The 26054-nt window shown below is 46.8% G+C and overlaps 1 protein-coding gene and 1 long non-coding RNA gene across 2 annotated transcripts; one reads left to right on the top strand and one right to left on the bottom strand.

Moving 5' to 3' along the window:
- The first annotated feature begins 4002 nt into the window (after positions 1-4002).
- On the top strand, positions 4003-24658 carry LOC106919164 (nuclear factor of activated T-cells, cytoplasmic 1-like). The gene is made up of 10 exons (XM_014989348.2): positions 4003-4401; positions 4886-5816; positions 5930-6089; positions 8892-9094; positions 10126-10298; positions 11172-11312; positions 18945-19000; positions 20383-20515; positions 21627-22016; positions 23254-24658. Exons 1-10 carry the CDS (start codon positions 4383-4385, stop codon positions 23307-23309), a joined length of 2262 nt encoding a protein of 753 aa, XP_014844834.2. The 5' UTR covers positions 4003-4382; the 3' UTR covers positions 23310-24658.
- Positions 20546-21284, bottom strand: LOC148156626 (uncharacterized). Its single transcript, XR_015764707.1, has 2 exons — positions 21086-21284; positions 20546-21012 (listed from the first exon to the last, which is right to left on the bottom strand). It is a non-coding gene; the product is annotated as an uncharacterized LOC148156626 (long non-coding RNA).
- Positions 24659-26054: the final 1396 nt, after the last annotated feature.

The following is a 26054-nucleotide window of genomic DNA, read 5'->3' as shown; positions in this document are numbered from 1 at the left end:
AGAGCGAGAGAAACTATAAGGACAGGGCCCGAGGAGCAGCATTAATATGGATGGATATACATTACTGGACTAGACATGACGTGACTCATCGTGCGCTATTGCTGTCCATTGGTCAGGAATATACCGCAATCACGTGTGACCAGCAGGTGGAGATCTTTTTAAAAGTTACAAGATGCACCTGAACACAGACTGAACATGTAACCCAGCTGTATTTTATGGTTGTTCTGTGTTATTTGCTTTTCTGTATCGTTTTTCACTTTATGGGTAGTGTCCCTTTAAGAGCAAAGTACGACATCACTTTACGGCAGCGTTCCGACTGCAGTTACTAGGGAAACTCCCGGGCTTTAGAGTTTCAGAGCTGCTGCGGAGCAGAGACACGCCAGGCTCTGCCGTCCTTCTGCATAGCGCTTCACTTCTTTATGCCTGATATATGATGTTTTCCTGCTAGTGCATTATTGTGGCCGATATCGGGGAAAGGAACTCTTTCCCTGATATAAGGTGCTCCTGTGCCTGCGGAGGAAGAGACAGAGGCTGCGGGGTTTCCGTGTCTGTGGACATCGGCTACCATCGTCATTCTGGGTCGCCATCCCAGCCAGGACAACCTCTTTCACCGTTTTGTACGCATCACACACACACACATATAGAGCTCTATATGAACTTTTTTTTTTTGCTGGCCAGCTTCTTTTAATTTAATTCTTTTCTTTTTTTTTTTTACCAAGGACCCTGAAATGATTCTTTATAATCTAAGTTTTTATTTTTCTCTCTCTTTGTGGGTTTTTCCAGGGAAACTGTATGACAGTGTTGAGACGAAGTTGGATGTGTTTCAGTCCAGTAACTTGTAATAAACATAACTGGTTGATAGTAAATTGCTAATCTGAACCCGAGTAGATTCTGTTCTTTGGTTACAAACAGTGCACAACATTTTATTAAACAATTTCCTTAAAACATTTCTCTTTTAAAAAAACGAGGCTTCAGGCCTACTACTTGGTCCCTGGAACAAAGGGGAACACATAAGGTAAGGACGGACAAGTTCAATTATTCCAAAAGAAATAAACAAAACATGCAATACAAAAGAAATTAGTAAATCAAACAACAACAAAAAAAAAGCAAATTAGTAACTTCTATAACAACAAATAAACTGTAAAAGGAAACACTTCAAACGATGGAACAAATCATTGTCATCCAGATCCAAATGCCCTTCAATGGACCTTACCAAGCTCCGCCCTGAAACGCCCCCTAAGATCCTGCATGTCTCACAAACAAAGCCTCGGAGCCTCGTTTCTATGTAAACATGGCGTCTTTCGTTTCGACTGACTCTACAAAGTATTTCTGAGTCGATTAGCGTAGCATTTCTCCCGGATTTTCACAAAATATCAGCCACGACAATGGACAGGGGAACCAACAAGTTCATGTCATCTTTTATGGACGACATCAAGGTGTTTGAGCCACTGGATGCCTCCAACATTGAGCGCGTCGCAGCGAAATGCTACCGGTGGATGAGGAAAACAGCAGATCCTCACAGCCTCAGCATAAATACACTGTGGACAAGATCACTGATGCCTGTTGTTCTTGCAAGGCTGGGTAAGTCGGCATTCCTGGTTTTGAGGGTTACTTTTGGAATCAGTGATTTCTGTTGGCAAATGTTTGTGTGCCTAGGCCTGTTACTCGGTGCTAGCGTGGCTAACACGATTACAGTTTAGTAAAAAGCATTTTCAGGTCAAATAAAATCTTTAATGCATGTCAGATATGGTACACATTGCATATTGATCTGTTCAGCTAACGTAAGACTGTGTAACAGAGGCTTCAGGGTGTATCGTACTGCCGTTATGCTGTACTTAGCTAAAAGGTTTTCATAATGAATGTGTTTATTACTGAAGCTGTAAATCAGAATCTCAAATGGATAAACAATCACTCAAAATATCCCCATTCACTAAACACAAAGAAAGCAAAGTAATAATACTCACACCAGCACACACTCATTTGTTCTTATTGATCCTACGGTTGAGCTGCAAATGCGGTCGTGCACAAGCTTTGATCCAAACAAGGCATCCCGTTTCAGATTTTGGAAATCTGTGAATTTTAGTTCCACAAATACCATCAGGATACCTGACATCGCCTGAACAGATTCCCCTCTGACAGTGGAGAACCGTTCTTTATGGCGTCCTGACGCAAAAACTTTCTGCCGGTGTTCTGTTAGGATAGCATACATGCAGTCAGTACGCATGCCCGCGCATGCGCATTAAGAAGTCCCACCGTCAGTGGAGTTGCCAGTTCAGCATACGCAAAAAGTTATGGCGAAAATAAGTCATTAAATTGTTTATAATATCATAATATGGTCCATGGGGCCAGAGGAGCAATGCCCCGCCCACACAGCCTGCCCAACCAGCAACAGGTTTAGTTGAGCGGCTCAAACAAACAATGACAAGACAGCAGAGCGTCCAAAGGGCTGCAGCTCCAAAACACAATCAGGTGCCTGAAACAGAAAACCCATTAACGGTGGATCCAGATAAAAGAAATCAAAAGCTAAATCGCAGGTAGCTTACCCAGGGGTGGAAACACAGCCTAACCCGGGAGGAAGCGGGTCAGCAGGTGAGGACCAGATGGAAGCCACAACAACCCCCAGCTGCAGCCGGTAAGGCCATCAGAGCACCACTGCAGAAACGCACGATAGGTGTAGCACCAAAAACCAACCACGATCCCAGCCACGGGTAGCAAATCCAAGCACTTACGACCTCAGACGAGCCGATCAAACACACAAGCCAACATGTAGCCGCCGATTGTAGCAACAGTGGGAGAAACAAAGACACACACACCTTGCAGCGGCCTGTCCTACTAAAAGGCACCTGCCTCGCCCACCAATCAACGGTGAGCTTCTGGCTGCACCCGGTGTACAGAGGGTGGATCACCATCCCATCACACACACAGAGAATCTGAAAAATGGACGAAATGTTTAGCGGTTAATTCAAACCTGACTGCCATAGATAACAAGATTCAAGGGTTTCACATTTAACAGGTGAGGAAAAAGTTTTAATCCAAATAAAATGTTGAAACACTGGGTCAGTTATGCTAGCCTAACTGTTGTTAGCCCGCTTTTGACTTTGATAACCTAACGTGCTGCGCAGTTCGGTGTGTTTTTGTTCCGTTAGCATTAAACAGGTCAACCCGCGCTGTGTTCAGGCGAAAATATATTAATATATTATATATATTAATGACAATATAGACATAAAGCCTGACAGCTTAATGTAGCAGATTGGATGTTCTGTTTGGTGTTTTTGCTACTTTTTTGTGTGGGAAATGTTAGTTGTTTGGGATTGTTCCCTCATCGGATTGAACGTCTCTCTGCTTTATCTGCTCGTTGAGCTGTTGTCTATGGGTTGCCATGGCAACGGGTCCGCGTGTTGGTGATGCCGACACGGAGCAGAACTGGTCTTTATTTCTGTTCTTCACCTGTTTATCAGCTTTATTGCGATTCATAAAAGTTAAACAAGCGATAAAAACTGAACTAATAAATGATATTTATAAGTCATTAAACTGCGGCTCCTACAGCATATTTAAAATAAAACGACTGACCAATTTAAGAGAAATTGGCCTTTTCTTGCATCTTGACAGAAACTAAAATGTTTATAGATTTGTATCACGGATAATTTATGCATCAAACATCAGTTTTCTCAGTTTTATTTTAAGTCGTATTTAATTAATATGATAATAAATGATGGCGCTACTAATATTTTCGTGACAGATTTCTGCTCGTCCTGCTTTGGAACTGAAGGGTTTTCTGGACACAAAGCATCACACAGCGACCAATAGGCGCTGTCTAATCCAGTAATACATATCAATTAGCAGGAGTATGAAAGACGTAAAAAAGAATTAACTATATTACATTAAGAAATTATATTTCATCCTCAGTGCTACATGAAGCTCATTTTGAAACAATGAGAGTTAAAAACAATATTTTGCTCCCCTCCTGCCACCTCAGATGTTTTTCTAGATCCACTCCGGGACCGATCCGAAAAGAGGAATACATCCCTGTTATCTGGGGATGAGGAATCTCCCCTCCTCTTCCTCCTCTTCCTCCTCCGGGCGCGCGGCGCTGCGTCAGAGCGCGCAGGGCGGCGCGTGGCAGCGCGGGGATCCCCGCGTTTATAAGCGCAGGAGTTTCTCAGTGCGTCACAGCGAGCCGCGCAGCCAGGATCCCCCGGCCCGGTCCCGCTGCGCCCGGCGTAGAGAGCCAGGAATCGACCGCCTGTTTTCTGCCGGAAGAGTTTTCCTGGTTTTGGACTTTGTTCTGGTTCGGAGCAGAAGTCGTGGTTCTGATCCGGTTCGGAGGACCCGCAGCAGCTGGAGCAGCTGTATGGAGGATCAGAACTTTTACCACAGAGGAGATGAAATCTGCAGAGGAAGGTGAGTTCACCTTTTCCTGTCTGGATTTGGGACTCTTTGGACCCGGTTCGGATTGGTTCTGGAAAACCCAGTTGGATTCCATCTGGAGCTGAACCTGGGGCTGATCCGGTCCCAGTGGGCGTGGTTTGGTTGAAAATGGTCCCGAACCTTTCCTGACGTGTCAGAGTGGCTGATGCTTTGTTTGGACCAGACAGGCATGAGGCTAACGGTTCTGATCTGGGTCGGAACCGTCTGGACCCCAAACCGTGTTAGTCCAGCAGTGGAAGCTGGTGGGACTTGAAGTTGGCTTCAGTTTTCAGCAGTTTGTGGTTCTGTTCGGTCTGGGTTCTGAACCGGACCTCCATGGATCCGACCACAGATTAATATTTATTGTAACATTTCTATCAGTCATTATAGCCTTGTTTCACCCCTGAGCATGATACTGCCGCCACCATGTTTTCCTGGTTTCCATGGAGATGCTAACGCCTCCCTGCTCTCCCTCCAGATGCCTTCGGCTTCTCGCCCAGCGTCAGCCTCTCCCTCCCTCTGGCCTCCCAGTTTCTCCAGTCCAGCCCCACCATTTCCGTGTCCGTGGCAGAGCCTGAGACCTTTGACCCCCAGGACAACCCGCAGTCGGCCGGCTTCTACTCGGCGGTGCACCCGGACAGCGGCGTGGCCCTGGAGGGCCCCCGGATCGAGATCACGGCCTACGGCCAGTTGCCCGAGGACGAGCCGCAGCAGGGTGGCGTCCTGGCCGCCCAGCGGGTCGCCTCCATCGTGACGCTGCCGCTACCCGGTGCCGACCTCTACCGCGACCCCAGCTGCCTGAGCCCGGCCAGCAGCGTGTCGTCCCGAAGCGGGCTCTCCGACGCCTCTTTCGAGTCTGGCTTCTCCTACAACTATGACAACTCGCCGCAGAACTCGCCCTGGCAGTCCCCCTCCGTGTCCCCGAAGGGCTCCACCCTGGCCCTGCCAGAGGACGGCGCCGCCACCTCACCCCGCATCAATGCGACGGACGACGGCTGGACAGCGCCACGGGGGTCCAGGCCCGGCTCGCCCTGCGGAGCCAAGAGGAAGTACAGCTTGAACGGTTTCCCGTCGCCCCCCGACGCCTCGCCCCGTGCCTCGCCCCGCGTTAGCCTGACGGAGGACAGCTGGCTGCCTAACACCAACCAGTACACCAACTCCGCCATCTTGGCCGCCATCAACGCCCTCTCCACCGATGGCATGGCCGACCTCGGCGACGGCGTCCCCATAAAGGCCCGGAGAACCAGCCTGGAGCTCAGCCCCACCGTCAGCCTGAAGCAGGAGCCCAAGGGGGCGGAGCCACACCAGGACGAATCCCCGGCCAGCCGCACGGCCCTGAAGAAGGAAGGCTACTTCCTGGACGTTCCTCAGAACCTGTTCAGCTGGACGAAGCCCAAGCAGTTCCTCAGGTAAGGCCGGCGTTCAACCAGCAACCTGGACAGGCTGGAGGGTCAGGAGACCAGAACATAGGTCCATCTCCTGGCCCGGTTCTGATCCTCTCCCTCCTGTTGCCCGGTTCCAGCCCGTCTCTACCGGCGCTGGACTGGCAGCTGCCCAGCAGCTCCGGCGCCTACAGCCTGCAGATCCACGTCCAGCCCAAGTCGCACCACCGGGCGCATTACGAGACGGAGGGCAGCCGCGGCGCGGTGAAGGCGCTGGCCGGCGGACACCCGGTGGTCCAGGTCTGTATACCTCGGGTTTGTTTGTTCTGACAGCAGGTCCGGTTCGGTCTCTGCGCCTGTTGTGAGGCGGACCCGTCCACTCAGCCGCTTCCTGTCCAGACGACGGGTGACTCAGTTTTCCATGACGTCTCTGAGCGGCGCAGACAGAAATGCAGCGGGCCGCTGGAGCTGAGTCACGCTCCGACCGCAGCAGGCTACGGTGGTCCGGCCCGGACGTGGTGCGGCTATAAACCCGTCTCCCCCCCAGCGGATCCTCGGTTCTGGGTAAACTCAGGCTGGGAAAGTGAAGCAGTGGACTCTGAAAACAGCTTGCGACATTCCAAGCAGCCGTGCAGCTTCGCAGGCAGACGCTAATTAAACAGCTACAAGAAAATACGACTGTCAGAAATGAGCCTGAAAGTCGGGAGCAAACAGGAAATACTATGAATACTACTGAAATATGTAAGTACTAGTCGTGCCTCAAGAAAACTGTTTTCTTTTAAACACCTGAAATTTGATGAGCAGAAAGAAGAAAAATGATTGTTTCACGTCTGTTTACAACAACCTGCTCCTCACAACGTGGAGTCAAGGTGGCGTCATGGTAACCCAGGGTTACCGTTCAGGTGAAGTGAAGGAGTCTTTAGAGCCGCTGCAGCAAAAACATCCTGGTTTGAACCCTGCAGCTTCTCTCCTGCTGCAGTCCAGACACAATCAGGACATCTGGACACTTTACCTCAGTCTGAATGGGACAAGGCTGTCTCTCTCTGAATGCATCATTCATTCATTCATTCATTCATTCATTCATGGACAGACGGAAACCAGGTCTCATACTGATGCAGCAAACTGAGCTCAGACTTCCAGAACAGGAAACTCTGAGTCAACACAGTTCGTAACTGGACAGTCCAGAACTGGATGGGTCCAGATGTGGACGGTCCAGATGTGGACTGGTCCAGAAGTGGACGGTCCAGATGTGGACGGTTCTGTTCTACAGACTCAGTCCAGAGGTTTTACTCGGCGCGTTTTCCTCTGTGAGCCTGGAAGCTGCAGCAGCTGAAACATCTGGAAACGAAGACGTTTCCCAGCAAGCGGCCGGCGCTCGGCTCGTGTTCCTGAGAAGGTGCTAATGATTTAATGACGGGCTCCTGGCTCCCTCCGCTGTAGCCCCCAGCCACACAGACCACCCTTTGTTTAGGCCGCTTCCCGCCCGGCTGACATCATGGCGTTCTGCGGAGGCGGCGGCAGCTAACCGCAGCGCTGACTCAGAGCTGCTCCTGTGGTGGGCTCGGGGGGGCCGCAGCCCCAGGCCGACCACAGCTGCTCACGTCTCTGAAGCTTTAGTTCTGTTTGACGTGGGGTTATGCAGAGGACTCAGGAGGCGTTACTGTCCTACCGCAGAACATGGAGGAACGAAACATCCAACATCAAGCATTGAAATACCTTCAGACATGTGATATATTTCTCTGGAGTAGCGCCTGCTGGTGGCAGCGTGATGGAACTGCTCCTTTGGTTCTGATTGGTTCTGTTTCAGACTAAACTTCATCATTTTCTGATTGAATCGTTGCAGTTTGGACAATTATTCCCTCTGGTTCTGCTGATGCATAACCATGGCAACAAGGTATTGCTCTTCCAACTGGGAGCAGCCAATTAGAGTCTCAAAGCCCAGATAACACCTGAACTTTAACCCCTAGCCTTGGATGCAGAGAGAGGAGGAAGTTCCAAACGTCTCTTCTGTCCATCTTGATCTCTGGATCAGATCTTTGACTCCGACATGTTTCTGACAGAGCAGCAGCAAAAGCAAACAAGGTGGATCAGCAGAGCTGCTAACAGCTGCTGCTGTCATCCAGGACGTGTCACTATCATGTCTGCTAGCATGTTAGCATGTCAGCACAGGGTCTTCGGTCAGAGGCCTGTCCAGATTCGCTGCAACATTTACTCCCCTCCATTACAAATGTTTGAGAATTGCGTTAATATTTTGCTGATGTTGAAAAAACACAATTTCACAATCAGGGTGCTTCCATTACATAAGAAATTTAATTCAAATTTCATGTAAGTTTGTTGATGCAGTAAGTCATTAAAAACAAGCCGTGCCGTTATCCTCCTGCCACTTCCTGTCGTCTTCTTCATGTTTTCCACCAGCAGTAAAATCCATTTGCTGACCCGTCAGTCACTAATTTCAATAAATGCCGCCTAACCTCGGCACCAAAACCTATTTAAAAAATGTGAGTTTTTTTAAAATGTGCGTCTCTTTTAAGCGGATTTATTTTTCATCCATTTTGGACAACTGCTAGCTCTACTGAGCGCTAGCAGAGAGGTCCAACATTTCATGTCCCTTTGGAATAAATGAAGGATTTATGAATTGAATAAAAGTTTAAATCAAATAATAATCAACGTTGATAATGCTAATGCTAGCATATTACCTCCTGTAGGCGGGTAAAACCAGCTGCTGGTTCCGAACCGTTCCCCTTGCTCCGACTGGACCTGCTCTGGAGGCGCTGCCGACCCGAACCAGGCGGCTTCGCTAACTTCCTCTGCTGCCATTTTGTGTTTCAGGAGCTAATTTCTCTCTCTGGCACCGTTTGCTAAATGACAACCTGAGTCAAACTGAGAGTGGCAGACCGGCTGGTTGCTGCTGGTCATCAGACAGAAACTCGGCGACTTCCTGCCATCAAACTCTGAATTATTGCCCAGCTTGTCTCTAAATAGCAGTTAGATCCCGAAGAAACGAGCATTCATCGGCTTCATCCGCCGCTCGCCTTCCATGTTTCGCTTCCGGTTCCACAGGAAGTCCTGGTTCCTAACCGCCACTCTTCTCTGGCCTTTCAGCTCCACGGCTACATGGAGAGCGAACCTCTGACCCTGCAGCTCTTCATCGGCACGGCGGACGACCGGCTGCTGAGGCCCCACGCCTTCTACCAGGTCCACCGCATCACGGGAAAGACGGTGTCCACGCCGAGCCACGAGGTCCTGCACAACAACACCAAGGTGCTGGAGATCCCGCTGCTGCCGGAGAATGACATGCGCGCCATGTGAGTAGAAACAGGAAGTAGAATTAAAAACCAGCAGCTAACAAGCTGTGTCAGTGTCAAATTTATTTATATAGCACTTCAAAAAGATGTAAAGCTGCACCAAAGTGCTGTACAGGATCCAGGCTGTGGGCAGATCTAATCTGGAAAGGTAAATTGTTAAATAAAATAGGAGCTACTACAGAAAAAGCCCGATCTCCTTTTAGGTCGGGTGTGAGGAATAGCTGATTATTTGATCGGAGGGTTCTGGGCACAGACTGAAATTTTAAAAGATCCCGAAGATAAGGGGGGGACTAACCCATCTAAAACTTTATAAGTTAATAAAATAATCTTAAAATCTATTTGATAAAAAAGCTAAAGCTGCCTCCGGATGAGGAGGGGTTATGATGATGATGATGAGTGGGCTGATGAAGAGCATGGGTGATCATATCCAGTAAACAGCAGCTAATCTGCATCATGCTGTGAGACTGGAATGTGTTTGGACCTCTGTGTCCGGTCCATTCTGGGTTTAACACCAAAAATCTCCATGATTTCTGTTTGAGCCGTTAGTGCTTCGTAAAGTGATCCAGGACAGAATTCTGACGGATCCGGATCATTGCCAACAGTTCAGTTTGGATTGAATATGAAATCTGTTGGGAAAATCCGACCTAACCCGTAACCATAAACCGTAACCGTAAACTGTAACTCGTAACCCGGTCTTCAGACTGTCGGTCTGTGTCTGCAGGACTCGGCTCTCGGCTTCCACACCTGATTGCTTCACCAGAGCTGCAGACAAGAATGTAGGGAGTGTTGAAATGTGTGCAAAAGTTGACATGAAGTAGCCTTTAAGGAATGCACCATGGAGCAGCTCCACAGCCGAAAAGCCAGCGACGGTTTGGAGCGACTTGCAGAATGAAAGCAGTTTGATGGGAGCAGCAGAGTCAGACAGGAGGAAACTCCAGGAAAAACATTTCCAACTCCAAGCAGATCCAGGAAGGAAGATCTGTTGGTGCTGATGTGCGATCTCACGCCTCACTGAGTTTTTCTCCCGACAGAATCGACTGCGCGGGAATCCTGAAACTCCGTAACTCCGACATCGAGCTGAGGAAGGGCGAGACAGACATCGGCCGGAAGAACACGCGTGTTCGGATGGTGTTCCGGGTTCACGTCAGCCAGCCGGGCGGCAGGACCGTTTCTCTGCAGGTCGCATCCAACCCCATTGAGTGCTGTGAGTCACCATAGTTCTGTCCTCTGCAGTCAAATCGGTCCAGTTCAGTCCTAATCTGTCTACACCTGCCTAATCTGGTCCAGACCAGTCCAGTCCTGGTTGAACCTCCTGAAGAACTCTCTGAACCTCCAGACTCAGATGAAAATGTGTGAAATGAGGAAATGGATCAGCCAAAGTAACACACCCCTTCCTGACACAGTGGGACACTGTGAATTTCACATTCTTGATCCCAACACTTCTGCAGTATTCGGAACTGGAAGTTTATCATAGGTGATACATGATGCTCTGTGGTTTCCTGTCTAGACTCGCGTCAGACAGGAAACAGGCAGGCAGCAGCTTGAACTGTTTTAGCGCTTAGCGGTTAGCTAAAGCAGGCGAGGTTTCCCTCTCAGTGAGATTTTAGATTGTTGGTTCCAGAAAATCAGTGATGTGTTGGTAGAAGAACATGTTGAGCTGACTAAGGTTCATCTGGACCCTTAAGACTCGGTGAACTTTTCTTGGACTCCAGCTGACCTTCAGCACTGGGGGTTGAACTCTGTGATGTCAGCGGTGAAATGAGCCGTTGTTCGCTCCTCAGTTCCACTCGGAGCTGCAGAGGAACCCACAGGTTTCCAAACCTGGAGAACTTCATCATAAACAGAAGGGTTGAAGGAAACCCCCTGAACATTAAACCAATGTCTGGAGGCTGGACTTTGACTGGGCCTCTTGGTGGGACCCAGTAAAGGTCCAGAGGGCTTTCCAGCAGAAACCAGTGAGGCAGAGTTAGAGGCACATGTAGAGCAGAGCCTGCAGCCGCTCAGTGGTCTGGATGCTCAGGCCCGCATGGGGAGTGGGTGTGGATGAGCCGTGACCGGGTTCCCGTCTCCCCCGCAGCCCAGAGGTCGGCGCAGGAGCTGCCGCTGGTGGACAAGCAGAGCCTGGAGACGAGCCCGGCCCCCGGGGGGGGAACCATGGTGCTGGACGGACACAACTTCCAGCACGACTCCAAGGTGCTGTTTGTGGAAAAGGCTCAAGGTAAGAGGAAGGGCTGCAGCCCTTTGTGTGTGTGTGTGTGTGTGTGTGTGTCTCCCTTTGCTTTTGGAGAAACCCCAGGAATCCCTCCCCCGTCAAAATATCGTCTCTCTGCCAGAGCGCCACATGTGGAGCAAATTACTGTGGCGTATTTTTAACCCAGCAGAAGTTTCCATTGCCTGTTGAGAAGAGGAATGATCACAGCCGAGTGTGTGTGTGTGTGTAGGTGTGTGTGACGTGGATGTAGACCCTGCTGCTCGGTTTCAGCTCCCAGATGTTCAGCTGAGGTTTATAAACAGTAATTAGCCTGATTAGCTTCAGCGGTGCTTCATGGGTGGAGCTACAGTTGGGTGGAGGAAGTTTTGGGTGGAGGCAGAGCATTGTAGATGTGTGAGATCGGAATCCTGGTCACCATGGCGATGGAGAAACCAGCTCATTGTTTGCTTTGTGAGGACGGGAATTGAAAACTTCTGGCTGTGGAGCCGTCAGAGGGACTGGAGAGACACTGACCTCTTGACCTCCTTCACATCCTTCTTCATTTATCACCGAGACCTTCACAGCAAATATATGTGAAAAGAAGAGAGGTGATTTCAGAGGAAAAGACGGGATGGAGAATAATATTTTAGCAAAATAAAGACAAAAGCTTATGATCATTAACTTTAATATCCAAGTAAAATACATTAAATCATGGAAAGAAAATTCAGCTGCTGGATCGGAGACGGATCTGGAAGATTCAAACATAAAGAGATCTCATAAAAATATGTGATTTTATTAACAGGAAAGAATTTAGTTTTACAGTTAAATACTTAAATCTACAAACTTGCTAATCTGGTAACATGCAACTAAAACCACAGAGAAAAAGATCAAATGATGAAGAAACTAAAACTAATGAAGGTAAAAACTGTAAAAATATCAAATGTTTTGCTGTTTAGCGACACTGAAAATAATATTAATAGAATCTGAGCGTTAGCTGAAATAGTTATGCTTTAGTTAGCCGTCAGCCACAGTTAGCTTAGCTGCCATTAGCTTGCTAGCTATGGGGTTCCATTTGTGTCAAAAATAAGTAGAAGTCATATGTGTAGATGTGTCGTTGGTCTATGTTGCATGTAGATGTTGCATATGTAGATGTTGCATATGCGTTCGCTGCATATGTGATGAACATCGTTGGTCCGTGTTGCTATTGCCTGTTCTCTTCGCCATTAAAAAGTCTTGAAGTAGGTCATGTATGATCAAATTGTTTATTAGATATTACAAAAATGTTGGTCTTTCAATAAAATTGTTTTCAAAATGTTAAGTTTTCTACCTCGTATTTTCTTTAGACATTATTCAGGGCAGCTAACGAGGCCAAGGGGTCGTGGCCCAGTGAAGGGGGCGCTAAATTTCTTTTTAAATCTGTGATACATCTTCATTTTTAAGAAGAATTTTCACTGTTGGCATGTATTTGAACTTCTCTCTTTTATTTACGTCAGCGCACCTCACAGTTTTAAATAAATTCTGTAGTTTTCGGCGTACTTCTAAATCTGCTCCTTAGTCGCATCTTTTTGGGCTTTCTATTGCCTCTAGTGGCATGGGGTGGTAACACAACTAATATAATTACATTACTAAATCAAAATGCCACAAAGTATTTATTAATTCCGGCATTAGGATAATAATAATGATAATAATGTGCAAATTACAAACTGGATTCCAAAAAAGTTTTACCCTTTTATTGAAACCACTGATATTGAAAGACCAACATTTTTGTAATATCTAATAAACAATTTGATCATACATGACCTACTTCAAGACTTTTTAATGGCGAAGAGAACAGGCAATAGCAACACGGACCAACGACAAGGACCAACGACGTTCATCACATATGCAGCGAACGCATATGCAACATAGACCAACGACGCATAGCAACGACACATCTACACATGACTTCTACTTATTTTTGACACAAATGGAACCCCATAGCTAGCAGGATTTTTTGGGAGATTTTGAAAACTATGTAACTCAATGGCATGAAAACAAAATAAAATTCCAAGAGATAAGAATTGACCCTGAATGAGGTTTTAGCCGACCAAACTCGATAGCTGCCCTTAGCTGCAGCCTGCTCCACTCAGGACAGTTCCGAAGTTTAAAACAAGACATCTTAAAACCGAAGCACATAAATTTATCATGCTAAGCTATTATTTTTACCCAGCCACCACATACTGTGAATAAAGCTGCGATGGACGAGAAGAGCTTAAGCATTCTGCGCACTACTTCTGAGTCAGGAGCCGTTAGTTGCGGCGCTAAGCGGCTAGCGGGCGCTAAGCGGCTAGCGGGCGCTAAGCGGCTAGCGGGCGCTAAGCGGCTAGCGGGCGCTAAGCGGCTAGCGGGCGCAAGCGGCTAGCGGGCGCTAAGCGGCTAGCGGGCGCTAAGCGGCTAGCGGGCGCAAGCGGCTAGCGGGCGCTAAGCGGCTAGCGGGCGCTAGCTCCATGTCAGGTTGACGGACAGCAGCAGCTGCTTCTCTGAGGTCATAGCTGGTGTTGTGTTAACACAACTGGAAGCTGCAGAGCTGCAGTCTGAACCCAGCGAAGAACAAATTGATCAGGAGGAAGAAAATGAAGGCAGGATCTGGTTCTGACTGGGTCCGGTGTTCTGACTATCTGTCATACCTCGTGGGAAAACCAGGAGCTGAATGCAGTCCAGAGACCAGGACGGAAAGCTGCTGTTCTCTGACTGCCTGTTTCTCCTGGAGCAGATTGAACCCAGTTTACCCAGTTTTCTACATATTTTACTGCTTGTTTCTTTTTTTCTGTGTCTTTTTGCCGCCTGTTTCCGGCCCTGAGCGGCGTTGTTTCTCAGGCTGTTTCTGCAGCTCAGATGGTTAATAACCGCAGATTTTTCCGGATTGTTCTGGAATTTTCCAGCTCTGGATCTCTGGTTCATCGGCTCTGATCCAGGGAACCACCTTCAGCTGTGGTTCCCAGTCCGCTGTGCTGGACTGCCTCCAGTTCCCCCAGTTTAACGGCGGAGCCAGAAAACCGCTCCCAGTCCAGCCAGCTTGTAAACCAGTTTCCTCTGCCGCTCCCGCTGCGCCCAGGCCGCCTCCCGGCCTCCGCAAGGATCAGACAATGCGCCTCAGTTATTTGTCATGTTTTGTGTAGAACTGGAATCAAGCGGCTCCTTGTGCTGCCGAGCTGCAGCTGGGTGGAGCTGCGGGCGGCATGCGACCAGAACCGCCCAGCAGCCGGTAAATATAAACACATGCGCTGTGGCTCAAAGAGCTGCTTGTCCTCCGCTGGCCGACCGGGTCCAGCAGGCAGTGGCGCCGACTGCTGAGAGCTGCCAGAGCCTGTCGCCATGGCAACAATACGCAGAACCAGCATGTTGACCCTCAGGCACGTTCTGGTTGGTTCTGCAGCGAGTCCTCTTGTCCAGAGGAGCTTCTCCTGCAGAGAGCCACCTTTAGGTTCTTCCTCATATCAGGCAGGAGTATTTGACCATATCAGACTACTGGACTCAGTTAGCAGGTCAAAGGTCAAAGTCGTGACCCTGAAAGTCTCTACTCTCTAGAGCAGTGGTGGGCAGCTCCAGGCCTGGAGGGCCTCCTGCAACTTTTAGCTGCATCTCAACTTCAACACACCTGAGTCAAATAATGAGGTCGTTAGCAGGACTCTGGAGAACCTGACTGCACTGAGGAGGAGATTCAGCTGTTGGATTCAGGCGTGTTGGACCAGGGAGACGTCTAAGAGCTGCAGGACTCCGGACCTCAAGGACCAGGATTGCCCAGCCCTGTACTAGAACCAAGATGGCTGCCAGACTGCGGTTAGAGCTGCACTGGGACGGAGGACAAGACGGCCGGGACAATGTTCTCCAAGATGGAGGAACGCAGCAGGTCATTAAAGGACTCGTGGACCGCTCTGTCTCTATGACAAGACTTCAAGCCGCCATCTCTCCAAGATGGCGGCTCTCCAAGCGTTATGACTGGAGCAGTCATAACACTGACTGCTCCAGTCAGTGTTATGATTGACAGGCGCAATGAAGGATCAGCACATTTAATCAATAATAACTCACTAAATACTGAACAGATTTTAACCCTTTTTTACCAGAAACCTCATTCAAACAGTTATTATAGCTACATGTACAAGAACATTTATTTATTCAAGTATTTTTTAATTGTATTGTCAAATGGTTCAGCATATTTAAATTTCTTAGAGGGGAAAACAGAAGAGGAATATAAAATTCTGATATGATATATGATGAGTAGTTTACAAAGCACACAGCCTCTCATAATTTTTTTCTAAATTATTTAGTAATATTAATACATATTTATATAAATATACAAATATAGAATACAAATGTATCAGAGATGATTAAATAATGATGAATACGGAATAATCTATATTAGGTTATGTATATTCTACCTTCAGAGTGGTTCAGCAAATTCATCCTGTCAGTGAATCTGTTCCTCACTTCTTCATCACATCAAGTCTTTAAGAAACATTCAGAACAAAAACGGGAGATTTGGGAGCCTTTCTTTTGACAGAGTGAAATAATATAAATAATAGTCTTGTGACTATATTACAATAATAATATATTTATAATAATATTGTTTTATTTCTAATGTCTTGTGTCAGATCATCTAAATTTAGGGATTAATTACAACTTAACTTTAAGATTGACTAAATCTGGGTGAGCCTTCCTAGGGGGCTGAACCTGGTGTTACCCTGAGCTCTACAGCTATATCAGCCGGTGGACATAAATACAGTATAGAAATATTAAGTAATCATAAAATATAAACGGTAATTTGTCCGTTTATATTATTTATTTATTTGACAGCGGGGGGTGGGGGGGTCCATGCACGGGATGGGAGAGAGTCTGCGCGCACTTTATGGGGTGTTTCCATCAGAGACATAATATAAGGATAGACCCTCATGGACCGCTCTCGCCGATTGTCGCTGACGAGATTTAGGGCGGCCATCTTGGAGCGGTCCACCACTCCACTCAGCGTTATGTGTTTAGCAGCACAATGACGTATCAGCGGATTTAATCCATCATAACACACTTTGTTACTGTAAACCATATTCCAACATCTATCAAAGCAACATTTATAAATAATTGTAATTTTTACAATTGGGCTCTGCCTTAGAGAGAGAAGCTCGTCATCCAGGAGAGACTCAGAGTAGAGCCGCTGCTCCTCCACGTCGAGAGGAGCCAGTTGAGGCTTGGCCATCTGGTCAGGATGCCTCCTGGTGAGGAGTTCATGTCCCACCGGGAGGAGGGGAAGACCCAGGACACGCTGGAGGGACGATGTCTCTCGGCTGGCCAGTGAACGCCTTGGGGTTTGGAGCTGGAAGAGGCTGGAGAAAGGGAAATCTGGGCCTCCCTTCTGAAGCTGCTGCCCCCACGACCTGACCCCGGATGAGCGGAAGAAGATTGATGGATGGGTGGATGTATTTTTTAAGTGTTTTTAATACATAGTTCATCATATTTAAATATGCTTAGTGGCTATAACAATAGAATAGGAATGGAATATTCTGATATCGATGTATGAAGAGCATATTACAAAGCACACAGCCGTTCATAGTTTATTTAATACATTATTTAGTAATATCAATACATATTTATATAACTATACAAACACTAATAAAGATTATTTTTGTCATTATTGAGACACAAATCAAAAAACCCACTTAATAATATATATTGGATACATGTTTATATGTATGTATATACATACTATATATAAATATATGTTTATGTTTTCCAGCTTCAGAGATTCAGCACCAGAGATCGAGTCCAAAATCCGATGTGAGATTCATCCTGCAGTGAATCCGTCTCTCTTTATAGATTTCTCCCTCTTCTTCCTCACATCGTGTCTTTAGGAAACTTTCAAAACAAAAACTGAAGATTTAGGATGTATCTTACTTTGACAGAGTGAAAGAATATAAATAATAGTCTTTACCACCTGTGTAAACTTTGCCGGTGAATGTTATAACACATAAGTTTTATAATATGTGTTATATTGTTTCATTTCTAATATAGGCCCTTGTGTCAGATAATCTAAGTCAATGTTAGAGAATAATTAATTTTTTTAGATGTACAGAATCTCAGTTAGCCTTCATAGCGGGGCTGAACCCGTATCACACCAAGCACTGTAGCTAATATTAGCTGGTATCTCGCCGGTGGACATAAATACAGTAAAGTAATATTCTAATCACAATATATACACAATAATATGTCCATCTTACTTGTGAGATGTTGTCTGTGGAGCCCTCACATCAATAATCCATCGACCAGAACAACAATATCCCTCAGTGCTGAGGCATCTTCTGCTGTTTTGGTTGAGCAAAGTAGGAGGGTATACCGCTCCAAGATGGCCGCCGTATTTCCTGCGCCGGAGCGGTCCATGAGGCGTTATTGCTTATATTATGTCTATGAGAGAAACCCTCGTGAAAAACAAAGAGGGAACGCCCGGCAGCAGCTGCTCCAGGTCCTAAAGACAGTCAAATTCAGACAGCAGCCGAGAAACGCATGCCCTGCGGCGGGAGCGCGCATCGCTCTAAACTCTCGCATATTGATGAAAAACGGACTGAAATGTGACCTCAAACTTTTAAAGATATTCGTCACATTATCACGTTTCTTAACCATGTCAACCCTAAAACGGTGGGTTTCATTTCACAGATGAAGTGAAATAAATTACAGTTTTTACTCCCTTATTGAATTATATGAGTCCAATGTTTTACAGTCAGTGTCTGATGAAAATGTTCACGGCTTTTTCTTTTAACACCATAAAATCTTAACCATGACAAAACGTGTTAAGATTTCACACTGATTCAGTGTAAATGGGTCACATGACCCAGAAGCTATAAAAGAAAGATACTAAATTTTGACCAAAAAAAATGCTAAAATAATAAAATAATGCAAATGCAATAAAAATAAGTGTACCTCATCTCTCCAGTCTAGAACAGTTTCACACTGATTGAGTCAATAGGACACATGACTTGGAAGCTATTGAAGAAAAAATATTATACTTTTTAATATTACAATTATTAAAAATATTGACTATGACTTAAAAATTCTCTAGAGAACAGTGTGTCTATTGTAACAGCATGAATCTTGTGTCAGTTGGTCACAAGGCCACATTTCTATTCACATTTGTTTCTTAGTGTTTGCTGCGGAAATGTGTTGACGGTCCGCTGGAGGAGGGAGCCGTGGAGAACGGCTGGCCCAAGTCGGCGCTCATAAGTCGGATCAACCTTGAGCTAAACGCCGCTCGCTCCGACATCCAACTTGAAAACAGTTTTAACGGCACAAACCTGCACTAACGAAGGAGCCCGCTTTTGGTTTGTTTTGGAGCAAGATGGGGGATGGTGACCTCTGGATGACCTAAAAAAATATATTTTTAATATATCAGAAACCAAACCTGCACAAACGGAGCGCTCACCACTCGGACAGCTTCACTCAGCTCACCCGGCTATAAAGTTTTACTGACGCCTGATTGGCCAGTCAGGTTCCGGTCGGTTCTGATCGAGTGTCGGTCGGGTCCGTCAACGGGCCAGGCAGCTGCCGGGGTTCTGGCTGCGGCGCCGGGCTCTGAGGAACGACCCGATGTATCCGCCTGTGACGTTACGGTTTTCTGATCCGCCATGTTGTCTCATGCAGACGGCCACCATGTCTGGGAGAGCGAGGCCACGGTGGAGAGAGACGCGCTGAGGCCGGTAAGAACTTTTCATATCATCTGTAAAATAAACCAAACTAAGGATTCTTCACCTCACTGGACAGCGAAACCCTAACCCATCAAGTCACTTCCTGTTGGACACAAATCTGCGTCTCCGTCACGTTTTCAGTTCTGTTGTTTCAGTTAGCAGCTCTGCATTCAGAAACGGGCTCGTTTATCAGCAGCTCGCCGCTTTTACACGATTAGAAGCAAAAGAAAACAAGCAGAAAACCTGAAGATCAGAGGAACAGGAAGAGAAATGTTCTGCTCTAACAGCTGAGTAAAAGGCACTCAGTGTTTCAGCTGTTCTCCAGTTTTCTGGAAGTTTGTTCCAGATTTGTGTTGCATAGAAGCTGAATGCTGCTTCTCCATGTTTGGTTCTGGATGCAGAGCAGAACCAGAACCTGAGGGGTCTGCCATTAGTCCTCTGGTCCTGGAAATGTTGTTTAGCTGGTAGAAGGCCGACTTTGGAACCGATTTATGAATTTATGGGGCTCTGGAGGTTCAGGTCAAAGTTCAGATGGTTTCTGGCTGGAATAACTGTGTGTTGACTCTAGTCCAGAGTTTCTCCACCTGGTCCTCAGGCCTCCTGTCCTCCATGTTTCAGGTGTTTCCCTTCTGCCACCTGGATTGTATCTCTGGGTGATTAACAGGATCTGCAGCTCCTGATGGTCCTGCAGTCATTTGGATCAGCTGTTCTGGAACAGAGGCTCATCTAGAACATGCAGAGCAGGGGGGCTGAGGACCAGGTGGAGACACACTGATCTATAACTCTAGATCTATAACTCTAGATCTATAACTCTTGATTGTTCCTCTTTAATAACTTCATAAAGTTTCGTCTCATCCACACATTGATCTGTTGTCAGCATCTGTTCAGTGATTGGATGGGGTCAAAGGTCACCTGGTGACATCGTAATCCAGGACAAATAAAGGTTAACTGCTAATTTGGTCCAGATTCTGCGGTTTAGAGAAGCAACAAGTTTTCATGTGTTTGTTTGGATTCTTAATAAATAAATAAAACATTATTATTAAAGGCAGGTCAGAGGTCAGCTGGCCAGTTTCCAGGCTGCTGGACTGGTCCCAGTTTGACCAGCAACTCTAACTGCTGATTGGTTAGAAATCCAGATGATTCATCTGATGAATTTAACCAATACAGTTATTGCTGTTTCGGCTGATAATCAATATTCACTGATATTAATATTTCTCTGATCTTTCAACACCTTAAGGAAACGACCCATGATGCTTTGCTGCGTCGCATCAGCCCAGTTTCACTAATCGGACCGATCGGCCGATGGATGAGACGTTTTCCTCAGATTACTGAGACATTTGGGTTGTTGGAAGTCGAGTTTTTCTGACAGGAACAGGAAATGCTTTGTGCTGCAGAACTCGCTGCTGGTTGAAATCCCGCCGTACCGGACGCAGCGCCTCTCCGCCCCCGTTCACGTCAACTTCTACGTCTGCAACGGCAAGAGGAAGCGAAGTCAGCTGCAGCGCTTCTCCTACATTCCCACCAACGGTGAGCTCCCGAGAAAAACTGGGATTAGAGCCGGATGTGTGAATTTATTATTATCTTCTGTCTTTACTATTCCTCCTACTACTGGGGGAGGAAGCCCACAGCATGATGCTTCCACCACCAGGCTTTGGGTCCTCATCTGCTCTCGGCTTCTTTGAAAAAGGTTTAAACTGGTTAAACTGGTGCTGCAGCTGAGACTGATGGCATTGAACTGGTTTCCACCCATGTCTTATTGCGCCCCCCACAGGCAGAAACCTGAACATTTCCTCTTTAATTTTCATTTTCCTGTGATATTAAATAGCAGACAGATTCATATTTTTGCTCCAGGTTTTAGTTTTCTTCCTTTCAGCCGTTTCCATGACGATGCCGCAGGCGGCCATGGCGGAAACAAACGCTCGTTATTCTGTCGTTCCTCTCCGCTTCTCGGCTCCTTCTGGTTTCCTGATCGTCCGTCTCAGACTAATTGGAAACATTTTGTCCCCCGCGCCGCGGCGGTCAGCCTGGGAGGAACAAAGCAACACTTTTATTCGTCCATTGTAAAACAGAAATCATAAAATCTGTTCTTTTCCGTACCTGCAGCTTCGTGCAGCAGGCTGGGAGCGGCCCGCTTCCTGCCCGGCTAAAAATAAACCCTGACCCACCGCGGATCGCCCCGCAGCCTTGGAGAGAAATGCAGTGGGCTGTTCAAAGCTGCGGCGGAGCTGCAGCGTCCGGCCCCGCCCCACAGGGGGCGCTGCAGCTCCCCGCTGTGAAAGCGGAGCATTGTCCAGAGGAAACGCTGGAATGACCAGAAGCTGCAGCTCTTCAGGAAACAAGTGGGAAAGTTTCTCTGTGCGGCTGCAGGTGTTAAAACTCCAAAGCAGATTTATTTTGGGACATAAAGAAACCATTTTCACTTCTGCTTCTGTTTGCCGACTGTTTCCTACAGAAGCTCGCTCACTTCCTGCTCACTTCCTGCTCACTTCCTGCTCACAGCCCCGGGTCAGAGCTGCCTCTGTGGCTCCTGTGGCTGCGTCGCAAAGTGCTTCCAGATTTTTCCGTTTCCAGAAGGCGTTCCGACTCAAACCGAGATCAGAGCGTCTCGGTTCTGATCCAGTTCTTCTTCTCCTTTCAGTTCCGACGATAAAGACAGAGCCGCATGACGACTACAGCGCCGCCCTGCTGTGCAGTCAGCATGCGTCGCTGCACCCAAAGCCGTATGGCACCCAGGTCGCCACCCCGGTGACCTCCGACCTCAGGCCGTGCGTTGTGGGCGGGGCCTACGGCCGCTCGCCCGTCTCCAGCCCCAAACTCCAGGATCTGTCTCCGTTCTCCAGGCTGCCCCCCCCCCACGCCTCCATCATCCAGGAAGCCCCCCACCGCCCCCCCTCACCTGCAGACTCCCCGACCCCGTTCCCCCAGAGCCCGGCCCAGCCTGCGGGCCCCCCGGAGGCCCCTGAACCTGCAGGGCGGGTCAGCATCAAGGAAGAACCGCAGGAGCTGGACCAGATGTACCTGGATGACGGTGAGAGGAAGCTTCTGTTTTCAGGGGTCAGAGGTCAAAGGTTTTGATTCAGGAAATCAAGCAAGAGTTTCATCAAACATTAAAATCTGTTTCTGGATTTAAAACGTTTCTTAAATGTTTCTGCTGCCGTCGGGTAGAAATGGAGCTGCAGAAAGGAAAAGCTCGACCTTTGACCTTTCTGCCGCTTCATTCGTGATTCATTCACGAAGCGAGCTGCGGGTCAACCAGAGGAACCGGCTGCTAGAACCCGACGGAGCAGAAACTCTGGAGAGCCTTCATCGTGCTGAGGAAGAGGAGCTCCTGCAGCTCTCTGACCCACTGACAGCTGCACACGTTGCAGCTGCTTCCTGTTGCGTCCCGTCAGACCGATGACCTCAGCACGGCGGCGGGGAACGGTCCAAGAAACGCCAACCAGTCGCCATCAGAGGAGCGAGCGGCGGCTCGTCTCAGTCCAGATCGTCAGTCCGACCTCCGGAGGATGAAGCGACAAAACATGTTTTACATCCTGACGCGTCTTTTCTTTGGAAACAGATATAATAATAATATTAATAATAATAAATCCCTAACATGAACTCTGAACTTATTTAGTTCTTATTTAGCAGAAAGTTAAAATCTCCAGATTAACGAGCCGCCGGTCCGGTTCTGGATTGATCCTTCGCCACGGCATTAGGGAACGGTTCCCTGGACCAGAATTCCCGGCCTCCAGTGAGAACCGAGAGGCGGGCGGATCCCCGATCCCGCACATCCTTAACGAGATAAACAAGCTGATTGGTTAATCCCAGAGGAGTTCTGCAGGTTCTGGTCCGACCCAAAGCGTCTGATCTGCCCAGCAACAAACTTCAGCAAATGATTTTCTCAGCTGAACATTGGGAATAAAACGTACATAATAAAATTAAATAGTCAAATATGTAAAGCAAACCTTATTAAAGAAATTTTAATATAAAAATTTTAAAAATTTGAATATAATTTTGAAAAGATTAAACAGTTCTTAGATGTTCGTTTGTGAGAAAATTAGTTTTAAAGGTTTTGTTGGCTCTAGTGGCCTTTATTTAAAAGTAGTTTGACAGGAAAGACATGCAGCAAATATCACCAGGCCAGGAATCGAACCTGTGACCACTGGCATGAGGACCAAGGCCTCAATATGTGGGTTGTGCTTAACCCCTGCGCCATCACAGCACCCTGACTTTTAGTTTTGATTGAACTTGAAAGTTTAACTGCGTCTCTGTTCTCCTTCCAGTCAACGAGGTAATCAGGAATGACCTGAGCAGCGACTCCGCCCACAGCCACGCCTAGGCCCCGCCCACAGCCTTGCACAGACTCCGCCCACAGCCACGCCTAAGCCACGTCTAGGCCCCGCCCACACACTCCGCCCTCAGCAACGTCTAGGCCCCGCCCACAGCCATGCACAGACTCCGCCCTCAGCCACGTCTAGGCCCCGCCCACACACTCCGCCCTCAGCAACGCCTAGGCCCCGCCCACAGCCATGCACAGACTCCGCCCTCAGCCACGCCTAGGCCCCGCCCACAGACTCCGCCCTCAGCCATGCATAGGCCCCGCCCACAGCCATGCACAGACTCCGCCCACCCTCAGCCACGCCCACAGACTCCGCCCTCAGCCACGTCTAGGCCCCGCCCACAGACTCCGCCCTCAGCCATGCATAGGCCCCGCCCACCCTCAGCCACGCCCACAGACTCCGCCCTTAGCCACGCCTAGGCCCCGCCCTCAGCCACATAAACACTAGAAGGATTAGGGTTTCTCACCCTGCCCATGATCCCCCCCCTCCAGCCTGCAGGAGGAAATGTGACCAGAATGACTGTGACGGTTCTCCAGGGCCCAAATGTGCCTTCAGGTTTGGATCTTCCATGTTTTCTGGTTGTTTTTTCCCAAATCCACTCCGTGAGCGACCGGTCCTCACAGCAGAGGATTCTTTCTGAAGCGGTTTTCGCTGCAGCGCTGCGAAAAGTGCCTTTAAACTGGAAACCAGGAGAAACAAACTGAACAGTTCCTGTTTGGATCAACGGAACCTCAGTTCTTCTGAACATCAGTTCATTTAGAGCTTCTTTTGTTCCTGCTGCCGCCATGTTTGTTTCATCTGCTGGGAACTAAAAAATGAAAAAATGGTTTTTATCCCTTTAAATTTTCTTTCAGCACCAAAACACAAGAGAAGCCGTCCAATCAGGGCTCACCGTCCACCATGCATGTTTCATGCAGTAATGCCCATAGACATAATATAAGGATAGACCCTCATGGACCGCTCTCGCCGATTGTCGCTGACGAGATTTAGGGCGGCCATCTTGGAGCGGTCCACCACTCCACTCAGCTTTATGTGTTTAGCAGCACAATGACGTATCAGCGGATTTAATCGATCATAACACACTTTGTTACTGTAAACCATATTCAAACATCTATCAAAGCTACATTTATAAATAATTGTATTTTTTAAGTATGTTTTTAATACATAGTTCATTATATTTAAATATGCTTAGTGGCTATAACAATAGAATAGGAATGGAATATTCTGATATCGATGTATGAAGAGCATATTACAAAGCACACAGCCGTTCATAATGTATTTAATAAATTATTTAGTAATATCAATATACATTTATATAACTATACAAACACTAATAAATAATGATAAATAGTGAATAATATATATTGGATACATGTTTATATGTATGTATATACATACTATATATAAATATATGTTTATGTTTTCCAGCTTCAGAGATTGAGTCCAAAATCCGGTGAGATTCATCCTGCAGTGAATCCGTCTCTCTTTATAGATTTCTCCCTCTTCTTCCTCACATCGTGTCTTTAGGAAACTTTCAAAACAAAAACTGAAGATTTAGGATGTATCTTACTTTTGACAGAGTGAAAGAATATAAATAATAGTCTTTACCATCTGTGTAAACTTTGCCGGTGAATGTTATAACACATAAGTTTTATAATATGTGTTACATTGTTTCATTTCTAATATAGGCCCTTGTGTCAGATAATCTAAGTCAATGTTAGAGAATAATTAATTTTTTTAGATGTACAGAATCTCAGTTAGCCTTCATAGCGGGGCTGAACCCGTATTACACCAAGCACTGTAGCTAATATTAGCTGGTATCTCGCCGGTGGACATAAATACAGTAAAGTAATATTCTAATCACAATATATACACAATAATATGTCCATCTTACTTGTGAAATGTTGTCTGTGGAGCCCTCACATCAATAATCCATCGACCAGAACAACAATATCCCTCAGTGCTGAGGCATCTGCTGCTGTTTTGGTTGAGCAAAGTAGGAGGGTATACCGCTCCAAGATGGCCGCCGTATTTCCTGCGCCGGAGCAGCCAATGCGGGGTCTACTCTTATGTTATGTCTATGGTAATGCATGCCTGGTCCGTCCAACGCAAACTGGCCTCTTTTACACATGTTGGAGTCGCCCTCTGCTGGCTGGGAGACAGAATGCAGCTGCAGAGGAAACTAAATAATAATAAAACATTTATTAACTAATTTAAAACTTCACTTAACTTTGCAACAAATCCAGGATTTCAAACTCATTCTCATTGAAATTTTTGAAAAATTAAACATTTCTCTTATAATTAGCTGCTTGGATCAAATTAAAATAATTAATTTGAACTAAATTCAAAGTAAAACAACTGGATTTCATGTTTGCTTCTTTATTTATTTAAATCTGTTTGTGGATTTAAATAATTTTATCTGTGATCAAACTTATCAAGCAATAATTTAGTTTTCAGTAAACTTGGAGTTTGTTTCTACAAGATGATCATTTTAAACGGACTGTTGTTTTTAGATCTTAATTAGATTTCCTGATCAGACCCATTTATTAAAATCAGGGTTTGAATATTTTGCACAGAGCTGAAGGTTTTTGCAGTTTCTTGTCCTTCAGTCTGTTTTTATACCAACCTGCATTTTTATACTTTATTTTTCACATCATTTCAAAACTTCAAAGCTGCACATTTTTAAATCTTTCAACTTTATTTTGTTTCTTTTCTCTGAATTTGTGAGTTTCTGAGATGAATCT

The sequence above is a fragment of the Poecilia mexicana genome, unplaced genomic scaffold, assembly GCF_051168715.1.
Source record: "Poecilia mexicana isolate PSO_F unplaced genomic scaffold, ASM5116871v1 scaffold_11, whole genome shotgun sequence".
Classification (NCBI taxonomy): domain Eukaryota; kingdom Metazoa; phylum Chordata; class Actinopteri; order Cyprinodontiformes; family Poeciliidae; genus Poecilia; species Poecilia mexicana.
The sequence above is the reverse complement of the archived record's forward strand: the minus strand, read 5'-3'. Positions and strand labels throughout refer to the sequence as shown.

Bases quoted from the DNA above. Each gene is read 5' to 3' on its own strand.
- LOC106919164 (XM_014989348.2), top strand. The intron at 5,817-5,929 runs GTAAGGCCGGCG...GCCCGGTTCCAG, and splicing joins AAGCCCAAGCAGTTCCTCAG to CCCGTCTCTACCGGCGCTGG. The intron at 10,299-11,171 runs GTGAGTCACCAT...TCTCCCCCGCAG, and splicing joins ATCCAACCCCATTGAGTGCT to CCCAGAGGTCGGCGCAGGAG.